The following is a 19,015-nucleotide window of genomic DNA, read 5'->3' as shown; positions in this document are numbered from 1 at the left end:
CTTTTTATATTACATATTCAAAATTACAGCTATTATTATATATGTTGTATATATATGTATGTATATAAATCGAACTAATTAACACTGCGTTCTGTTTCTGCAGTTTGCTGCAACATTCATACAAAACTAAATGAATAATAATATATATAAAAAATTATTTATATATTTTTGTATATATTTAAAGTATACAAAACATAAAGCGATATTGTTACACAGACAAACGATCTTTAAATAGTAAAATAGTTTTAAATAAAAATAGCTTAAATTGTTGCTTTCGCAGCTTACATACATATATATAGATATATATACATATATATCTTTAGGTATATATTCGTTAAACAAATGCAGGCTTAATATGTTAGATATAGTACAGCATGTATGTATGTATATTCAATTTATTATTTGTTACTAAACCATGAAGTATATATACTTTAGTTTTACATATATATTTCATTTTGTTTTTGTTTTTTATACATAGTGTTTCACTCTGCATTACATTAAATGGTGCAATTTTCGTTAGTTTAGGCTACATTACATGCTAGGGTGTCATATATATATATAAACTTTATATATATCAACTTTTCTTTATATTCCATATATATATGCTCTTTCGATGCTAAAAAGTTATAATTTTGTTTGCGTTTTGTTTTTGTTTTAATTTGTGTTTTTAGTGGCACAGCCACGTTTTGAACTCTAGGCCTTGTTACCAGCTCTGTTTCAGCTTTAGATCAAATCTCGCTTGGTTTCTTGGTTTTATTGTTGTGCGTGGTGTGGAGCAGGGAGGCGTTGTTGCTTATTTGGAGGGCATGGTCAGCTGCAGTGAGTGCGTGTGCATATGTGTGTGTGTGTTTGTTTTAAAGCATAGGAAACTGGTAGATACAAGGAGTGAGTGTGAGAGAGCTGGCAATGGATCGTGTGTATGAGAGATGAGATGACAACGACGACAACAATGTATGACAATAATAACAAGAACAACAATTAAACTACAACAATAACTAGGGTGCATTGAGCAGTCGGCGGCACACATGCGTCTCCTATTTGGTTTCATCCTGATCCATGGGCTCCTCGGAATCATCACGCGAAAGCGTTCTGCAATAAAAAAACAAGTAAATAAATATGTGCCAAGCATATAAAATAATTATTTTAAAGCTATTTCACCTATGCAGCGACTGCATGGAGAGGCCGGCCATGGCATTGACCGTTTCAGATTCATCATGCTCGATCTTCAGCACCTCCATTGCCGACATGCCCACCGTATGCTCCAGCCGACGCACACTGGGCCAATGCGTGTGCTACAAAAGCAAATTGAAATTAAATATATGAAACTATTTCATGAGTTTGATTGGGTCGTTGGGCGCCGCGCTCACCTGTATGGCAATGGTCTTTTGTAGCGTATTGATGGCATTCTGGCAGGGCGGACGCTCCAGTTCGCTTTGCGCAATGGGCGCCGCCGGATCGCCGAGCAGCGCACGCACACACTCTTGCGCCGAATCACAAATGGCAGCCAAATCGTAGCCGCCCTCCATGGCGAGCACCACCTTGCCATTGGCCAGCTGCAGCAGCTCGCGCGTCATCATGCCAAAGCAGGCGGGCGAGACATTGTAGCCGCCCAGCGGCGCCGGATGACCAGTGGCGGCATCGAAGCCAGACGAGACAAGCACAATGTCGGGATTAAAGCACTTGGCAATGGGCATCACAACAGTACGGAATGCAGCAATATATTCGGCATCGCCCAGCGGCGGATTCAGCGCGCCAGACCAAGAGATGTTTACATTGTAACCAAGGCCAGCACCAGAGCCGCACTAGCGAAATGAGAGAGAGAGGGAGACAGCTGAGCATGTATAGCTTTAAATATTGTGACTTGAGCTTACCTCAGTGGGTCCGCCTGTGCCGGGAAAGAAGTTGCCGTCATCGTGTCGATGTATGGAAAGATATAGAATGTCGGGACTTTGGTAAAACGCCTGCTGTGTGCCATTGCCATGGTGCACATCCTGTAATGGGATTGATATTAATATGGAAATTGAGTTTCTGGGCGCGGCTCTTCTTACCCAATCCACAATCAGTATGCGCTTCATCTCGGGCACGCGCTGTCGCAGCAGCTTCGCCGCAATGGCAATCGAGTTGAAGAAGCAAAAGCCCATGGCTAGATTCGCTTCGGCATGATGGCCAGGTGGACGGACGACGGCGAAGCCGTTGCGCAACTCACCCTTGGCCGTCTTGAAGGCCAAGTCGATGACACAGCCAGCGGCCATGCGGGCCGCTGTTGCCGTATGATGCTCATTCCACGTGGTGTCCAAGTCGACGCCCAGGCCGCCGCAAGACAAGCGCACAAAGCTGGCGGAGAGCGCGCTCTCGAGCTTGGGGCGACTCAGCTGCATTTGATTGGAGCCAAAGAGCATGGCATGCGCCTCCGTGTGCACCGTCTGCAGCTCCTCCTGCGTTGCCTTGCGGGCGCGCACCCGGTCGCAGCGCTTCACCAGATCCGTTTCGTTCAGCCGCGCCCAGACGCTCTGCAGGCGCCCGCTATGCTCCGGATGTGGCGCATTGTCGCCGCAAATGCAGGAGTGCTTCAGCATCAGCGGATCGTAGGCCAGTCCCGTGGTGATCTTCTTGTGCGTGCTTGACGTCACCAGACCGACCGTCGCCGCCGCCGCCGCCAGCGCTGCTTCGCTCTGCTGGCGCAGCTGGGCGGCATAGACGAGCTGACGCTTGTGCGGCAGCGTCAGATTGACGGGCGGAATATGATCGGCCGAGGAGCTGGTGACAATGGGTCCTGGCTGCTGGCCCGTGTCGGGTATTTGACTGAGCCCATGCGGCCCCAGCGGCACCAGTGGACTGCTCAATGTGCGCGACAGTGGACACATCAGGCTCTTGGCGCGCTCCTCCTCCTGCAGAAAGAGCAGCTGGCGCTGCTGCTGCAGATACTCCTGGTCGCGCTTGCCGCGATAGTTGGACGAATTTACTGCTGCGGCGGCAGCGGCAGCAGCAGCGGCCGCTGCCAAAGCCTCGGGCAGATTCTGTGAGGTGCTGGTGGCAATGGTGCTGGTGAGCACCGTTTTGGGCGGCTTCTTTTTGTCGGTGAGGTCCATGACCTCGGCGGCAGAGTCATCCTCCTCCTCGCGCAGCTGCGGCTCGCGGCTGGCAGCGGCAGCGGCGGCGGCGGCTCCGCTGCGCGTGAGGAGCGTCTGGCGCAGCTTCTGGGTGAGCACCTGGTGCTCGTAGGCCTGACGCTCCGCCTGCAAACAAGCAAATGTTATCAATATGGATGCCGCCTTGTTGATCTCACTTGCTTACTCACCTCGCTGTTCTCGTAGTGCGTCTGGGCGACGTTCAGCTGGCCGGCGCCGGTGAGCATGGGGTGGCCCAGTGGCAGCGGCGCCGACTGCGTGCGTCCCAGCGGTCGATGCTGCTGCTTGTGCAGATGCGCCTGCGCCACCTGGGCGTCCGTAATGGGCACATGGACATGCTGCTGGTGCGCCGCATTGTGCTGATGGCCGTAGAGGGCATGGGCGTGGCTGTTGGCGGCGGCAGCTGCAGCGGCTGCGACGGCGGCCGCATGCAGATTCACTGCAGAGGCATTGGAGCAGTTGTTCAGCTGCATGTAGGATGAGGATGAGGGCAAAATGGTGGAGGCGGCATGCGCCTGCGGTGGCGCCACATCGCCCACCAGCGATGCCTGCGACGAGGATGTGGACGTCGCCGAGGCGGAGCGCACCACTGGTGCTGGCTGCGGCGCAATTCCCGTGGCTGGCATCATGCCCAGCTGCGGCGCTGGCTGGCGGCCAAAGGGCATGGCCAGCGGACTGTAGTAGGTGGGCGGCACGGGTGCGGCGCCAGCGCCGACGCCGACGCCAACACCAGCTGCATTGCTGGCGGCCACATGCTGACGCAGTGCAGCAAAGATGGCATAGTTGGGCTGGCCCGTCTGTGCGTTGGCTAAATGCGGACGCCCCAGCGATATGTTCGGCAGGGAGGGCGAACTGAACAGCGGCAGATCGTTGATGCTGCTGCGCTGGCCCGGCTGGTACTGGCTGCCCTCCTCGTTCTCCTCCTGTATGGGCGCACTGGTGGGCGAGCCGCGGCTGCCGACCACGCCCACCGACAGCCCAGTGGACGAGGGCGGCGAGTTGGGTCCGGAGTCTGGAGTGCTGTTGCAATCTGGGGGCACAAAATGAAAACAAAATCAAGATTAGTTCAGTTCATGCAAGCAGCGGCGTCGGCAGCGACAGCAGCAGCGGCAGAGGAAGCAGCAGTTGAATTTGTGTTTTTTTTTAGCTTTAGCTTTGGGTTAGGAACGTAGCAGAGGGTGGAGGCCTGAGAGGTTGAGTCAGTGCTTGGTTAGAAATACATAAATAACAACAATAATAATAACAACAATCATAGCAATTATAACAACAATTAAAATAAAACATTTCAATAATAAATAATAAATCAAAGGTATGAAAGTGATTTTTAAATTTCAATTAAAAGATGACAAAAATATTATTTATTTACTACGATAAAAAGTCTATAAAAAAAAGTGGGTATCTTTAAATTTTGAACTCTTAAAATAAAATAGTGTTCAAAATTAAATCAAATGGATTTTGTTCAAAGTGTTGCAAATAACAACAAAATTGTGCGCTAAAATTCATAAATAAAATAGAATTTTATTTAAGCTCTGCTTATTATAAACAAATAAACTAAAGCTGCACTGCAACTAATTAAAATCTAAAATAAACGAAGCAACAAATGAAAACGTTTTTCTAATTAAAGCTGCGCTGAAATTCAAATAGCTAACAAATGAAATCAAATGTTAAAAATAATAATAGCTGCTTAGTTGGAGCAACAAAAACACAACTGACCCAACGCTGACCTTCCCGCATTGCTTTCTACTCTTTTCTTTTTTTTTTTTTATTATAGTAAATGTGTTATTTTATTTTTTTTAATGCACGCCATGTGTAATTGAGTCAATTTCCATTTCCACTTTAGCATGGACTCCAAAAAAAGCGCGTTCCAAGCGGTTCGGAGCGGTTGGCACCGCCCAAAGCCATTTTAACCGATCCCTACCTAGAGATTCAAATGCTGCGGCGGCGGCTCTCACACTGCTTTAGTATGTGTATGTGTATGTGTGTGTGTGTGTGTTCAATTGTTATACGTACTTGTAAGAACGGAGTTCTTTTGATGCCTGCGCTGGGCGGCCTGCAGCAGCCGCTCGTGACGTCGCGCCCCCGCCGGCCCACCGATGCGAGCCTTGCGCTCGATGACGCTCTGCTTAAGACGAATCTTCAGCAGGTTCGGCTCCGATGCTGTTCACACACAATGATGATGATTTGTCAAATTGTGAATACAATTTAAAATACAGAAGAAACAAAATAAAGACATAATGTCGCTGTTCTGTGTGTGCCTAATACACAAAGAATAATCCAAGTGTCTGTGTCTGTGTCTATGTCTATGTGTGTGTGTGTGTGTTTGTTTGTTTGTCTATCACAATGTGCGTTAGTCATTTAATTGTTTAAATTTAGTAGTAAGTAACATGCGTAAGAAACGTGTTCACTCAAAGCTTTGGCATGAGATCAGATCAATTTCAAAAATTCATTTTTCAAATGTTTAAAACTCATTGAGCACAATTTGAGTTTTGCTTTAGTTGAATTTAAGTTGTTCAGCAATAAAAAAGTTTTCAACTCGCTTTATGCAAATTTGTTGTGCTGTTTCTCTAAATAGTTTAATTAGTTAATCAAAATAGAAATGAGATCAGATCTTCATTCAAATTTATAGCTAAGCCACTGATCGGCATCAGCAAACATTAATCTGCTATAAAAATAGCAAAGCATGCAAATATGTTTTGCTTATAGAACGGAAATTGATCTATATAGTTAGGGCTACTAGCTGATCTCAGCAGATTAGATTAGTAGTTAATAAATTGCAAACAATTAATAAACTATTGCAACACACTGTAGCATCAGTAGCACATGGGCGTAGTTCACACTTGAAGCATTGCAGTGGGGGTGGGGGGAGCTACTCACCAGTCTTCCTGAGCGGAAAATCAGATTCATATTTGAGCAGTGAGGAGGGCGGCTGAGGAATTTTATAAGGATGCGCACTGGTCACAGTGCCAGCAGGCAGTGATTCACCCGAAGAGCTTTTCACTACGCCGCTGCAATTAAAAAGAGTAAGCATACTGAGCAGTGCGAGATAGAGCGAGATGCTTACCGATTGCGATAGGATGAGGTTGTGCTGTTGCCATTTGGAGCTGCCGCTTGAGATTTGCGGCTCATGAGGAAGCTCTAAAGCAAAAGAGAGTGAGTTACAGTTAGTTGTTGAGTAATTAACACTGAGCCGCAGCTGTTTATAGTTACACTGAGAATCTGTTTGACTTCTGGACTGGCATTGGCACTGCAATTCTCCTTGCGCTTCATAACTTCACGTTCTCGACGCTCACGTTGCTGCTGCTGTTGATGCTGTTGATGTTGCTGCTGCTGCTGCTGTTGCTGCTGCTGCTGCTGCTGCTGCTGCTGCTGTTGATGTTGCTGGCGATGCTGCTCCTCTACAACGGCCGCTGCATTGACCATGCTCTGTTCCCGCAATTCCTGGAAAGCGCCATGTGAATGCACCGCAAACTGAATAAATTAAAGAAAGTTCAAGAGAATTTTTGATGTTCGGAGCGCATAAAAATATTATAAATGTTGTTGTTGTTGCTGTTGCTTTTTGGCTATGTTGTTGTTGTTGTTGCTATTAGTAATCGCTTTGGGCAGCACTTCCGGTCAAGTGCCGTCAACATGATAATGATGTTCATACATATATATGTATATATACTCAACTTGAATGACTGATGTCTGTCCGTCTGTCTTGTTTGTTTTCGTCGCTGCCCACGCAATGAAAACAACAACAACAAAAAATAAATAAAAACAACGAGTCTCTATTGCAAAATTTCAACAGCAACAGTTTGCTTATCGAAAGTTTCAATCGATCCTAGCTCATTGTTGCTGTTGTTGTTGTTATCGTCATCGCCATTTAACTTACATGATACTTGTGCTCCAATTGCCATTTGTGTTCCAATTCCATTTGTTTGGTTTGCTCCTGAAACGTATGAAATAGACGCTGTTTCTGCAGTTCCTGACTCTTCTTAAGCTGCAATTAGATGAGACAGATGATAGTGAGTAATTTGTTTAAATAAATTTGTATTGTAGGTAATTTTGTGTGACGCATGTTTGGAAAATGAATGTGAGGAAATTAAATCAAAATCAATGAGTCAGTTTTTATATTTAAGAGCAATTTTCCACAGCACGAAATTGTGACAATGAGTTGGCCACATACATATTTATATAAATTTAATATTAAAATACGAAATGCAAAATTTGAAAACACTAAAAATTTGCAAATATTTTCCGGCTTCGATTCAAGTTTATTCAAAAATATATTCCCATTATTAAACCAGTTTCATAAGATCTTGAATTAAAAATATAGTTTCCTGGAAATTTTATGATTTTTTTATTAAAAGCTATGTTCTATTTATTTGAAAAAAATTCGACATAGCAACAATATCAAAATTAAAATTATTAAAAATGTAAACATAGCAGATGAGCTAAATTTCAAGTGGCATTCATTTTTACAAACGTGCTTGTTAACTGATTGCTGCTATTATTAAAAACAAATTTATTTTTTTTGTTTATATGACAGCATAAACAAAAATAAAACCGATTGCAACTATTTACTGCTGCCAATCGCTCACAGGTCTAAACAGTAACTGACATGAGCAGCAAACAAAACTAACAAATAAATAAGTAGGCGCTATTAGGCTCTCGCTATCTCGCTCCCACAATGTTATTTATGTCTTGTTCAAAAGCTGTCATTATTATTATTGGTCGCTCTCTTTACGTACATACTGTTGATATGTTTCCATGACCTTAACGCTGAGTGCTTTTATCTAAACGAACGCACGCACGCGCATTTGCACACACACACACACACACACACAGGCACAGATGGAGATAGAGAGAGCGCAAGAGAGCGCGCGCTCGTTTGAAAGAGAGCGGCAAGCGCACAGTTTCTGTTGTTGTTATTGGTTTATTTTCCAATTGGTCTTTTTTGTATTATTATTATTTCTGGTTGGCAGACACTTTTCGTAAGCTTAAAGACAAAATTGCTGTAGCCAGAAAAAAAAAAAAAAACTATCAGCCAACGCTAATAAATAATCTGTAGAAATATGCGCGCTGTTTGCTTTATTTATGTACACACACTCACACACACACTTGTATATTTATTTATTTGTATTTTGTTTTATTTTTTCCATTTCATTTTGTTGTCCACTATTTATTCTATAAATATTCATTTGTATTTTTATATGAATTTTAATGCGTTGTTTGTGATTCTCTTTTATTTATGAACTGTTGTTTTTTTTTTGTGTGTAGTTTATGTTTTCATTGACTTGGTTTTTAATTAGAAAATCAATTGAAATATTGTAGCGTTTTGCTTTTGCGGCGTATTCTCTCTCTCTCTCTCTCTCTCTCTCTCTTTGGCTTGCGCTGTTGGCTAGCTATTTATTGCTATATTGTTATTATGTTTTATTATTTTAGTTTTGCCTTTTTGGCTTTGGCATACGTGTACGCGCTTTCATTTCAGTTTCACTCGAGCAACTGGCGAACTGGTGAAAAATAATCAAATATAAACACAAATTTAGATACAGTTATTCGCCAAAGCAGGCAAACGCTGTCGTCGTCGTCGTCGCAGTCGCAGTCGCAGTCAGCAGCGCAGCCTATACAAACAAAAGCTGAAACAGCACAACGCGCGCGGCGGCCGTTGAAAGCACAGTTGGCAATTTAGATATTTTATAGCTGATTTTGGCTATAGATCAAAAAAGGCGTTTTATTAATTAAATAGCAAAGCAAAACGAGTGCACATTTTAATTATGCTGAGCAAATTAAATGACGATTGCCAGCAAGTGTAAGCACAGCATTAAATTAAACAGTAAATTATAAATAAATACATTTTTGGCTACAGGCAGTGTTTGCAAAAATAGATAGCTAGATAGCAGATAAGTCAGCACTGATATTCGCTCGCTCTCTTCTTGCAGTTTTGTGGTCAGTGCAGCGGCTAGACAAACGGGCGTTCGTCAAAGCGCATCAGCTCTCACACACACACACACACGCACATAGAGTGCATACATATGCACATAGCCAGAAGCTGCACCTGAAACCTCATTTTAACCCACTTTGCGCCCCGCTATCGTTCTAGCGCTCTCCCACTCTCTCCCGCTCTCTCTTTCTCTCTCTGCCCCCGCTGCGTCGTCTTGCGCAAAAGCATTTGTCTTGCACAACTTTTGCACCAGTTGCTGCTGCTGCTGCTGCTGCTGCCGCTGGCTACGTCCCATGCTATAATTAAAGAAGGCCTGCGCTATAATTACACACACACACACACACACATGCACAGTCGCGTTCATATAAATAGACATGTACATACAAAGTTATAAATTAATGCATTTGTACATATATCAAATAGGCTTGTGCTCTAGCTCCATATATTTTAGCTAGTTTTCAACTTGCCTGTGGCATGCCACATGTTGTATCAAAGACAGCAGCACCATACACCACCCACCACCCACATATTTAAGTTAATTTACACTTGAGCTATAAATAAGCGCAAAATTTAATTTCAAACAACAAATAGCTGTAGTTTTGATTAGTTTATTCCACACTCAACCGCATTCTTTAAATTTGTTTTTATTTTTTTTTCCTGCTATGCTTTTGTTATATATAACTACACACACACACACACACACACACACACACACACACACATATGCACATATGCTGTGTGTATATAAAAAAAAAGCACCAAAACTTTTTTTTGTTAAAAATAAAACCCACAGAGTTTATAAAACACAAAAATAAATTCAAAGGAAAATGTAAAAATAACAAAACAGCAAAAGCAGCAGAGCAAGAAAATGCTTATGCCAAAAGGGGGCGGTTGGGTGGCATGTGAGAGCGTGTGAGTCTATGTGCGGGATGCTGAGCTGGCAAAAGGAGGGCGTCCAACAACAACAAAACACTTTAAGCCAAAAATACATGTACGAGAATTCTAAAGAAACACACACACACACACACACACACATCGACAGAGGCACATAAAATGCACAAAGTTAAAGTCGAAAAAAGGGCTAAAAATAAATGCCTCTGGCTATAAATTGAAAGTGCAACCAGCATTCGCAGTGGCAGGTGGGGCATGCACATGTTGCTGGACACACACACACACTCAGACATAATTCTCCACATGCGTTCTCGGGCCATGCGTTGATCGTTCATTTACTCTCTCTCTCTCTCGCTCTCTGGCAACTCTCGCGGCACCGCATTTGGTTTTCTATTTTTAGAGCCAATGCTGTTTTATTTAGAAAAAATGCGCAAAATACTTGTACATATTTTCGTAGAGAAAACAATAAATATAGAATCATTAAGTTGTACAAGCGTTTATTTTTAGACATAAACGAAAACACAAAATGAAACAGCCCGTGCAGACAATACGACTTTTGTATTCCCTATGCGAGTTACATTTTAAATTGAATAGCAATAAATTTCAAATTCACAATGAAGCTACAAGTTTTATAATTGTTTTTATAATTATACAGCAAATTAGGTATAAAACTTGTAGCAAATTATTAAAACAAATTAGATATAAAACTTGTAGCTTCATTGTGAATTTAAATTTCTACTACCTAACGGAAATCTGTGTCAATATTTTGAAACGCAAGTTGTACAATTCTAATAAATTAAGTTATTTATGATTTTTAAAAGCTACAGCTTAGTTATAACATTTGCTTTTATTAATTTTTTTGCTTTTATAAATATTTTCAAACTAAATAGCTTGGAGCTCTTTTGGTTTATACAAATTGCTTATTTATGCTTTTTGTAAGCTATAGCTGTATTTCTCTGTACACTATATTTGTTTATCTTAGTCTATATTTATTTGTATATTTTTAAACGCAATCATTTAGGCAATATACCCCTTACTCTTACTGTATAGCATCTGGTACAGTAGTATATAAAAGTATACAATAAAAATTAGAAGAAAACAAATTGCAAAAGCTGCTAGCAAATTCAATTATTAAAACGCGCAATTTAAGCAGCGTATTGGAAAAAAAAAAGAAATAAAAACAGTCAATGATGAGAGGAGGCAGAGGATGCGAATATTAAATGTTGTATAAATATAGCTATTATTATTAATATTTTAATACGCATATGTGTGTGCTGTGCTCACCTCTAAAATTTGCTGATCAATGTCAACACTAAAGTCCAAAGCTAACGGACCGCCGCCTGGCGTTATGTGCAACAGGCGATCATCATTTCCGGCTTCTGGCGGCAAATCTGCAACGAATCATAAATATAAACAATTACATACATGATCTAAGAATACGAAAGTGGCAAGAGTTGGCAAATATTAAACAAAAAGAATAGAAGCATTTCTCAAATACAAAAATATTGATAAATAAATTTTGAGAAAAAATAACTAAAACGCATATTAAACAATTAAATGCATTATAAACTTAATTTGAACATGTCTGTCGCATTAAAAGTTCATATGAAGTTGTAGCTAACTAATTTGAAATACGCATGTTATAAATTTAAATTGCATATAGAGTTTGTCTCTATAAAAGTTCATATGTAACCACCAATTATATCAGCAACATTCTCGCTTTCACAAACAGCTGTTAACGGTAACAAGCTTAATTTGCAGCAATAGTAAGCATAACGACAACACCAATAGCACAACTTGGATTATAAATACAAGTTGACGTTTATCAAAATAGTTGCTGACTGTGTGTGTGTGTGTGTGTGGGTGGGTGGGTTGGTTGTATCTATGCGCATATAGCATGTGCTCTGCAATGTTTGTTGTGCTAGCTATCTTTACCTCCCACCCACCCAACAGTGCCGCCTTACTAAAGCAGAGAAAAAAAAAAACGTTGCGAGGCCAAATATCGAGGCGTAACAAGCCGAGAGTAATGTGCATGGGTGTGTGTGTGTGTTTCTATTTTTAGCAACCTTGTACAAGTTTACAATGATTACATACATACATATGTATGTATGAATGTACGTATGTATGTATGTATGTATGCGAGGGCTCAGTACGTCGTACGTTTTTTTAGATAACCGACGCGGGGCGTCGCTGCTGCTGCTGTTGCTATTCGCTTTGCACGTGACAATGCCAATAACAACAACAACAACAAGCAGTGCGGACCAGTTCCGTGTGCTTTTGTTACTTTGCCTTTACACGTTTTAGCATGGAACTACTAATTTGATTTACTTTTATAGCCAACACACACACACACAAACCTAACTACAATATCAAAGTACAACAACAGCATCGAAAAAAAAGTAAAAATTTCCGCTACAAATTAAACAAAGTGTTGCTGCCGACTGCGCAGTCAAACTGCAAAACAGACGAAGACAGCGACAAAACAAATTTCATTGAAAAAGTGAGACAACAACAAAAGTAACAACAACAAGACACAATCAGTATTCAATCAAAATTTAAGTCTACTGCTCTCCCACGCACTGAGACGCACTCACATTTGCAAATAAAATAGCGGCGCTCTTAATCGCGATCTCTCTCTCTCTCTTTCTGTCTCTCTCTGCTTTTCTAGAATTCTTCGATCGAACGACGACGACGACGCTTGACAGTCTGATCAGCAATTAGACATTTGACTGGACTGAACTAATTGCGCGCACAGTTATGACTAAGCTAAAAAAAAATAAAACACAAGCAATTGGTATTGCTGCTGCCAGCCTGACAAAATACTTTGTGGCGCTCTCTCGCTCATTTACGCTCTTGCTGTATCGCAAAATATGTATATGTATGTGTGTGTGTGTGTGTGTGTATCAGCAAAGAGGCAAAGTCTAGTTTTGGGTTGCTGAGTGTCAGCTTTTTTTTTATTTTATATATTTTTTGTTATATATAGCAACAATGCTAAACGCAACAACAAAGCTTGCAAATATATGTACATATACACATACATACAAATGTAAGTGTTGAATACATATGTATGTATGTATGTACATACATTTGTCTGTGCGTGCTTAGTTACATTTTTAGCGAGTCAAACGTCAAGTCGAACGCAATGTGCATGAATTGCTTCTAATCTATTTGTATTGTATATATTTGCAATATGTAAGCAAATGTTGACTGACTGTATGGGCCGTGACCTGTTGTTCTATATATAGCAGCCATTATAAATCGTGCATAACTACATACATATGGCAGTATATACCTACATATTTAACTACATTCATATATGTATGTAGTATATATTCTATACATAGTATATTCTTATGTATATATTTAGAAACAAAAACAAAATACTCGCAACACGTTGCACACAACAAAACTGAGCTAACTGCAAAACGGCCCCAAAGACAGAGACACAGACATGCGAGCGTAAAAATAAAACAAATTGCAAAAAATATAAGACACGACGAGTCTTATACTGCGTACTACACAAAATGCTCTAATTGGAAATAATTCACAGCTGCGCATATGCGAAGGGTATATGCTAGTGCATATATGCTAGTGCAACTGAAAGAGAGCGAGCGAGAGTTTGTGCTTAATGCTGAAGAGAATTGGCAAATCAGCGACAGCAAGAGAGCTGAGCGAGAGAGAGAGAGAGAGAGAGAGAGCGCGCGCACGCCGCACATGGTCTGGCTCAAAAGCAACAGCTGCAGCTGATGATGTTTTGCTTTTGCACACACACACACACACATTCACACTAATGTGTGCGGGGGTGTATGTGTGTGAGACACTTGCTGCAGGTGAATGCAAAATTTTTTTCATGCCAACAAATGCAAGCATGCTTAACTTAAAAGGAAAGAGAGCCGCGCAGCAAAAGAGCGAGAGAGTGCGATGCTGCTGCTGCTGCTGCAGTCAGCTGTTTGCAAGAAGTCTTCGTCGTCGTAGTCAAGGTCAATTTTGTGTTGACATAGAAACCAACAGCAGCAACAAGCACGTGTGTTAAGAAGATATATTTTAAATTTGATTGCCATTGAAATTTAAACTGAATTGAAATGCCAATAGGAAATTGGAAACGACAAAAAAAAAACTCAATTACGTACATATGATGCATATATTGTATCGATGTATCTTACATAGAGCCAAAGCAACAACAAGTGAGCAACGACCCACTTCTACGCGCTCTGCTTACTTTGTTTTGACTGATTGCAGGCGACATTTGTACACACACAGCTATAAAAATACATAAGTGTATGTGTGTGTGTTTGGAAAAATTTCCAGCGCTCTTGTCTAAAAATAGGCCTACTTTATACGGCGGCAATAACAATTTGTACGCGTTTGGCTTTTTTGGCTTATACACACACACACGCACACAGAGCGACACACACCAAACCACGCCCACTTATCATGCATAAGTGCATAGACGCGCCCATATGCCTGTATGTATGTATATGTAAACAAAGTGGGCGTGGTCTTTAGAATTTCAAACTAATTTCAAAGTTAGTTTGTTTAGTGTTTGTTGTTTTTTTTTATTTGGTTCACCTTGACAAATGCAAAGCGTTAAGGCCACAACAAGAACAAAAAACAGCAGCAGAATATAGAAACAGAGCTAGAGCGAGAGGGGAGGCAACGAGAAGTTTTGAGTGCTGCTGGGTGGTTTAAGCTTGTGCGTGTTACATAAAAAGCTAACGGTTTCATTTAACAGAAAACACACATGCTCAAAGCACCCACCCACCCACACATACATACATACATACATAAGCATGCACACTGGATCAAGAACTTAAGCTTAGTAACAAATAATTTACTTGGAAATAACAGATGTTGCTATTCTGTATAAAATTAACCATGACCTTCAATACTAAAGTAAATAAATTGCATTTTTCATTGCAACCAAATGTTATTAATCCCAGCTTATTAAAATGACTGAATTGCATTTTCATTAAAGCCAAATGTTATTCATCTCAGACAATTAAAATGACTGACTAATTAAAGTGACCTGAAACGCTGCATTCTAGTATAAAAAAGCAGTTATAATTGAATTGTACGAATACTATCAATCCCAGCTTGTTAAGCTGGCCCAAACGTCCTTCAAATGCAATAGCAAAACGCTTTTGAGCTGAAGAGTTACAAAATAATTGCGCTATTATGGCAGCCAAATGTTATTAATCCCATAACTAAATGCCGTTAGCATAGCTAACCTGGCCCGAAACCCCCTTTAATTGAGACATTTTGGTACTAGAAATTGTTTTTAATCGACAGATGCTACAGTGGATTTTCCCACAGTACTTAATGTTTGCAAATTAGTGTCAACTGCCAAACAGCTGAGACAAGTCTCAAATGCAACAATAATCGCTTCATGTTATAAGAAAAGAAAGAAGAAGCAAAGAGGTGACAAAAGTGAAGGTTTCGCCTTCGCTTTTAATAATCTATCATTGTAACGACAAAGTAAGTTTTGCAGCACGTGGCCATTGTTGTAACTGAAGCTACACACACACATACATATCTATGTATTTGAAAACATACATTAGTTATTCAGGAGTAAGGACATTGTACTGACGCCTAACGCTGCTACTAACGTCGGCGTCGCTTTTGTTACACATTTCAAAAGCCAAGTAAATTTTTGTTATTCTAAAAATAGCACAAAATCGATAAGCGAATGTTGGGTTCGTGTTGTTGCTGTTATTTTTATTGTTGTACTGCTATTGCTTTTGGGCCGTACACAAACAGACAGTTAGGCTATGCAAGCGAGTGGGAGAGAGTGAGCTAGAAATACAAAAAAGAAAAAAAAGTTTTGTAAGGCAAACAAGCGAGAGTTTTGCAAGGCAACTCATAACGCGTGCGAGCGAGAGCGAACAACACAAAAGCAGCGCAGCCAAAAACTGTTGTTTTCACGTGCTTGGCATTGGCAGTGAGCAGCAGCAGCACAACCAGCAGCTAAAAGCTAAAACTAAAAGCTTCGTTCTTAAGTCTAGTAAGAACTTCCTTGCTCTTACGCTCAAGGCTAAACTTACACACTTACACAAACATACATACATACGTAAGTTTGTTCATTCGTGCGCTGGCTCTCTCTCTTACATACTCAATGGGCACACACACATACACACTCTCTTTAGCTCCAATCCACAACCACTTGCTAGTCGCTTTTTTTTTTGTGTGCTTGCTTTGCTGCTTCTGTGTCACCCGACCATGGACAATGTTCTTGTTGTTCATCCGCTCTACCCGCCCCCACCCCACAATTCTTTTGCTCCACTGCTCTCACGCTTCGCTTACATGTGCGAACGTAAGATGTAGGAAGCTGTTACGCGCGAGTGTAAGCGTCAGCGTAAGCAGCGAAGACAGTGACTGCAATATGTTCGCCTCAATTTGTATGTGCGTTATTACAGTTATTTTTGGAAATACACACACACACACACGCACACAGGCACATACTGTTGCCACTCAAACTCTCGGGCCACACACTCTATCTCTCTGTATATGTCAGCTTTTGTTTGTACGTAAGCACATAGAATGTTATTTACATTCAAAATACATATGTATGAATGTCTTGCTGTGCGATTACGTTTAACGCACCACCACCCACCCCCACCCAGCAGATTGCTTAACTAAACAGATGACAATTTTACTTACCACGTATGGGTATTCTATCCTCAGGACTAGACATATTGCATCAAACTGTAAGGAAGAGAATGTGTAATTAGTAAGAATCATTAGAAAATTTGAAATAAATTTGTATAATTGTAAGCCTAAAATTGTTTAGGGAATTAAGCTACAATCTACGTACATATGCTGTGTGTGTGTGTCTGTATGTACATTAAAGTGAAATACAAACGAAATACAGATTAAGTCAGCCACAACAATGGACAGCAGGCAAACAATAATAACAACAACAATATGGAATCCGAGTAACATACAGACGTCACACGTTGATAAGCAAGTCAGCGAGAGAAAGAGAACGAGCGAAACGAAATAGCGATAATCAGTTAAAAATGCCTGCCTTGCCTTCTCTATTTTGCTTTTATTTGTGCTGGCGGCGGCGGCGGCGGCTGCTGCTTCTTCTTCACACAGATTTCGGAAAATTTTCTGAATTGATAAACGAAACGCCTAATTCTGACAACATACATACATACATACATACGTATATAGTGTAGTTTAATTGTTTACTAATACATACATACATTATGTACAAGTGTTTTTATGGATTTCCCATTTGACATTTGCTTTTTGCTTAGCAATCAAAACTAAAATTGAAAGCTTTCATTCGCACAACACGCACAGTCACACAGATACACACAAACACACACACATAATTTCGGCTTACTGTGTACATAAAACTAAAAGCTTAAACACACACACACACACAGACAACTCCATTCAAAATTCCCAATTTAATTTAATTGTATTAACACTTAATTGGCTAGCGCCAAGCAAGCAAAGTGAAAACTATGCATGCACTAAATACAAATATATGAATGAAATTATAATTGCAATTAATGCATGCAAATAGAGCAACAGCAACAGCAACAGAAATGTAAATAATCAGTTTGTTTAGCATATCAGTCAGCTAAGCCCCGCTTATTAAAATTCAAAACGTTGAGCTTTATGTTCATTCAGCAATAAATTAAATGCAGAAGCCGAGGCGCAACAAGCTGCTGCGACGCAGCGTCGACGTCGTCAAACTGTTGTTAGGCAGTAGAGCAAGCAGCATAATCAGTGTCTGAATTCAATAACAGCAGTTGTGCTTATTGTTGTTATAGTTGTCACTACGTTAACTGTAAACAAACATATTATTGTATGTATGTATGTATGTTCATAAATAGAGCGGCGCTTCGCCGCGTACATAAATTTTGACTCAAAAAGCTAATTGATTTAGTTGTTGATATTAATTTGACGCCTACCCCACATAAGCGCACACATACATGCAAATGTTCAATGTATGTTTGTATGTGTGCATACAAAGCTGACAAGCTGCTGTTCAATTAAAGGAATGCTTCGTTGGTGACGTCTTTCAATGCTTAAATGATGAGCTGGTGCTGGCGTCGCGGCTGCTGCGCTGCTGTTGTGATAACTAAAATGACAATGCTTGAACCTAAACCTAACCAGTTCAATGCGCTTTGCGTTGCTCCAGCCTGCGACGCGACCCACTGTACCAAGAGCACAATACGCAACACACACAAAATAAAAACAGCGCGAGAGAGAGAAAGAAAGAGAGCAAGGCGGCCGTTTAGCGGGCAACGCACAGCGATGCCAACTTCATTTACAAAACTTTATGACAAACAAGAAAGAAAAAAAAGCATGTAGCAGAAATCGAAGCGAAAAGCACATCGCCAAATACATATGTATGTATGTACATACACAATAATAATAATAATAACAACAACAGCAGCACTCCATTTAGCACGCACACACTTGTTACATAAATAACGGCGAAATGAGTGTGAGCAGCAGGCAAGCAAAAAGAAAAACAACAACATGTATAAGAAGTCGTCGTTGCTGAACCTGAGAAACAGGCACAAGCACACTCACACACACACACATACATACATAAGCACACGCGCGCATACATTATGTCTGTGATCTAATAAGAATATTTTTGTTGAATTGGACAAAAGCATTAATACATATTCTAAGCATGTATGTATATGTACACATGTATGTAAATATGTACATATGTATGTGCGTACATACCTCTTTAAAGTGGCGCGAACTGCTTGACGAGCCAATAAACGTTGTTGTTGTTGTTATTGTTGTTGTTTTTTGCGAGCAACGCACACAAGCTTTTCCAAAAAAAAAAAATTAACACACACAAACTTTGCACAATGCGAAAATTATGAAAAAAAAATATAAGAAAAACAGCACATAAAAATAAAAGCAATTCAGCAACTAAAGACAACGACGAGCGCGCTCTCTCGCCACTAGACAAGCACACATGTGCATCGGTATGTGTGACTGTGTTTGTGTGCGTGTGTATATGTTCACAAGCACCAAAGCAACGACATCGACAAATTCACGACTTTGTTGTATATGTACACAAGTGTACATGTGT

At 40.8% G+C, this 19,015-nt stretch overlaps 1 protein-coding gene across 3 annotated transcripts; it reads right to left on the bottom strand.

Annotated features, from left to right (window-relative positions):
• Positions 1-305: 305 nt before the first annotated feature.
• LOC108606640 (histone deacetylase 4) lies at positions 306-18,686 on the bottom strand. Of its 3 annotated transcripts, XM_017996936.1 has the most exons (14): positions 18,658-18,686; positions 16,600-16,644; positions 11,227-11,333; positions 7,000-7,107; positions 6,336-6,596; positions 6,190-6,263; positions 6,003-6,133; positions 5,139-5,285; positions 3,299-4,158; positions 2,049-3,236; positions 1,872-1,991; positions 1,368-1,802; positions 1,159-1,292; positions 306-1,089 (listed from the first exon to the last, which is right to left on the bottom strand). In XM_017996936.1, the coding sequence occupies exons 2-14, from the start codon at positions 16,631-16,633 to the stop codon at positions 1,035-1,037; spliced, it is 3,654 nt and encodes a 1,217-aa protein (XP_017852425.1). In that variant the 5' UTR covers positions 16,634-16,644; positions 18,658-18,686; the 3' UTR covers positions 306-1,034. The 3 variants fall into 3 exon arrangements, with proteins under 3 accessions (XP_017852425.1, XP_017852428.1, XP_017852426.1); XM_017996939.1 differs by lacking the exon at positions 5,139-5,285 and having other exon boundaries at positions 308-1,089; positions 18,658-18,685; XM_017996937.1 differs by lacking the exons at positions 11,227-11,333; positions 16,600-16,644; positions 18,658-18,686 and adding an exon at positions 7,859-8,132 and having other exon boundaries at positions 309-1,089.
• Positions 18,687-19,015: the final 329 nt, after the last annotated feature.

This window comes from Drosophila busckii, chromosome X (genome assembly GCF_011750605.1).
Source record: "Drosophila busckii strain San Diego stock center, stock number 13000-0081.31 chromosome X, ASM1175060v1, whole genome shotgun sequence".
Taxonomy (NCBI): domain Eukaryota; kingdom Metazoa; phylum Arthropoda; class Insecta; order Diptera; family Drosophilidae; genus Drosophila; species Drosophila busckii.
Note: the sequence above shows the minus strand (reverse complement) of the source record. Positions and strands in the feature narration are given on the sequence as shown.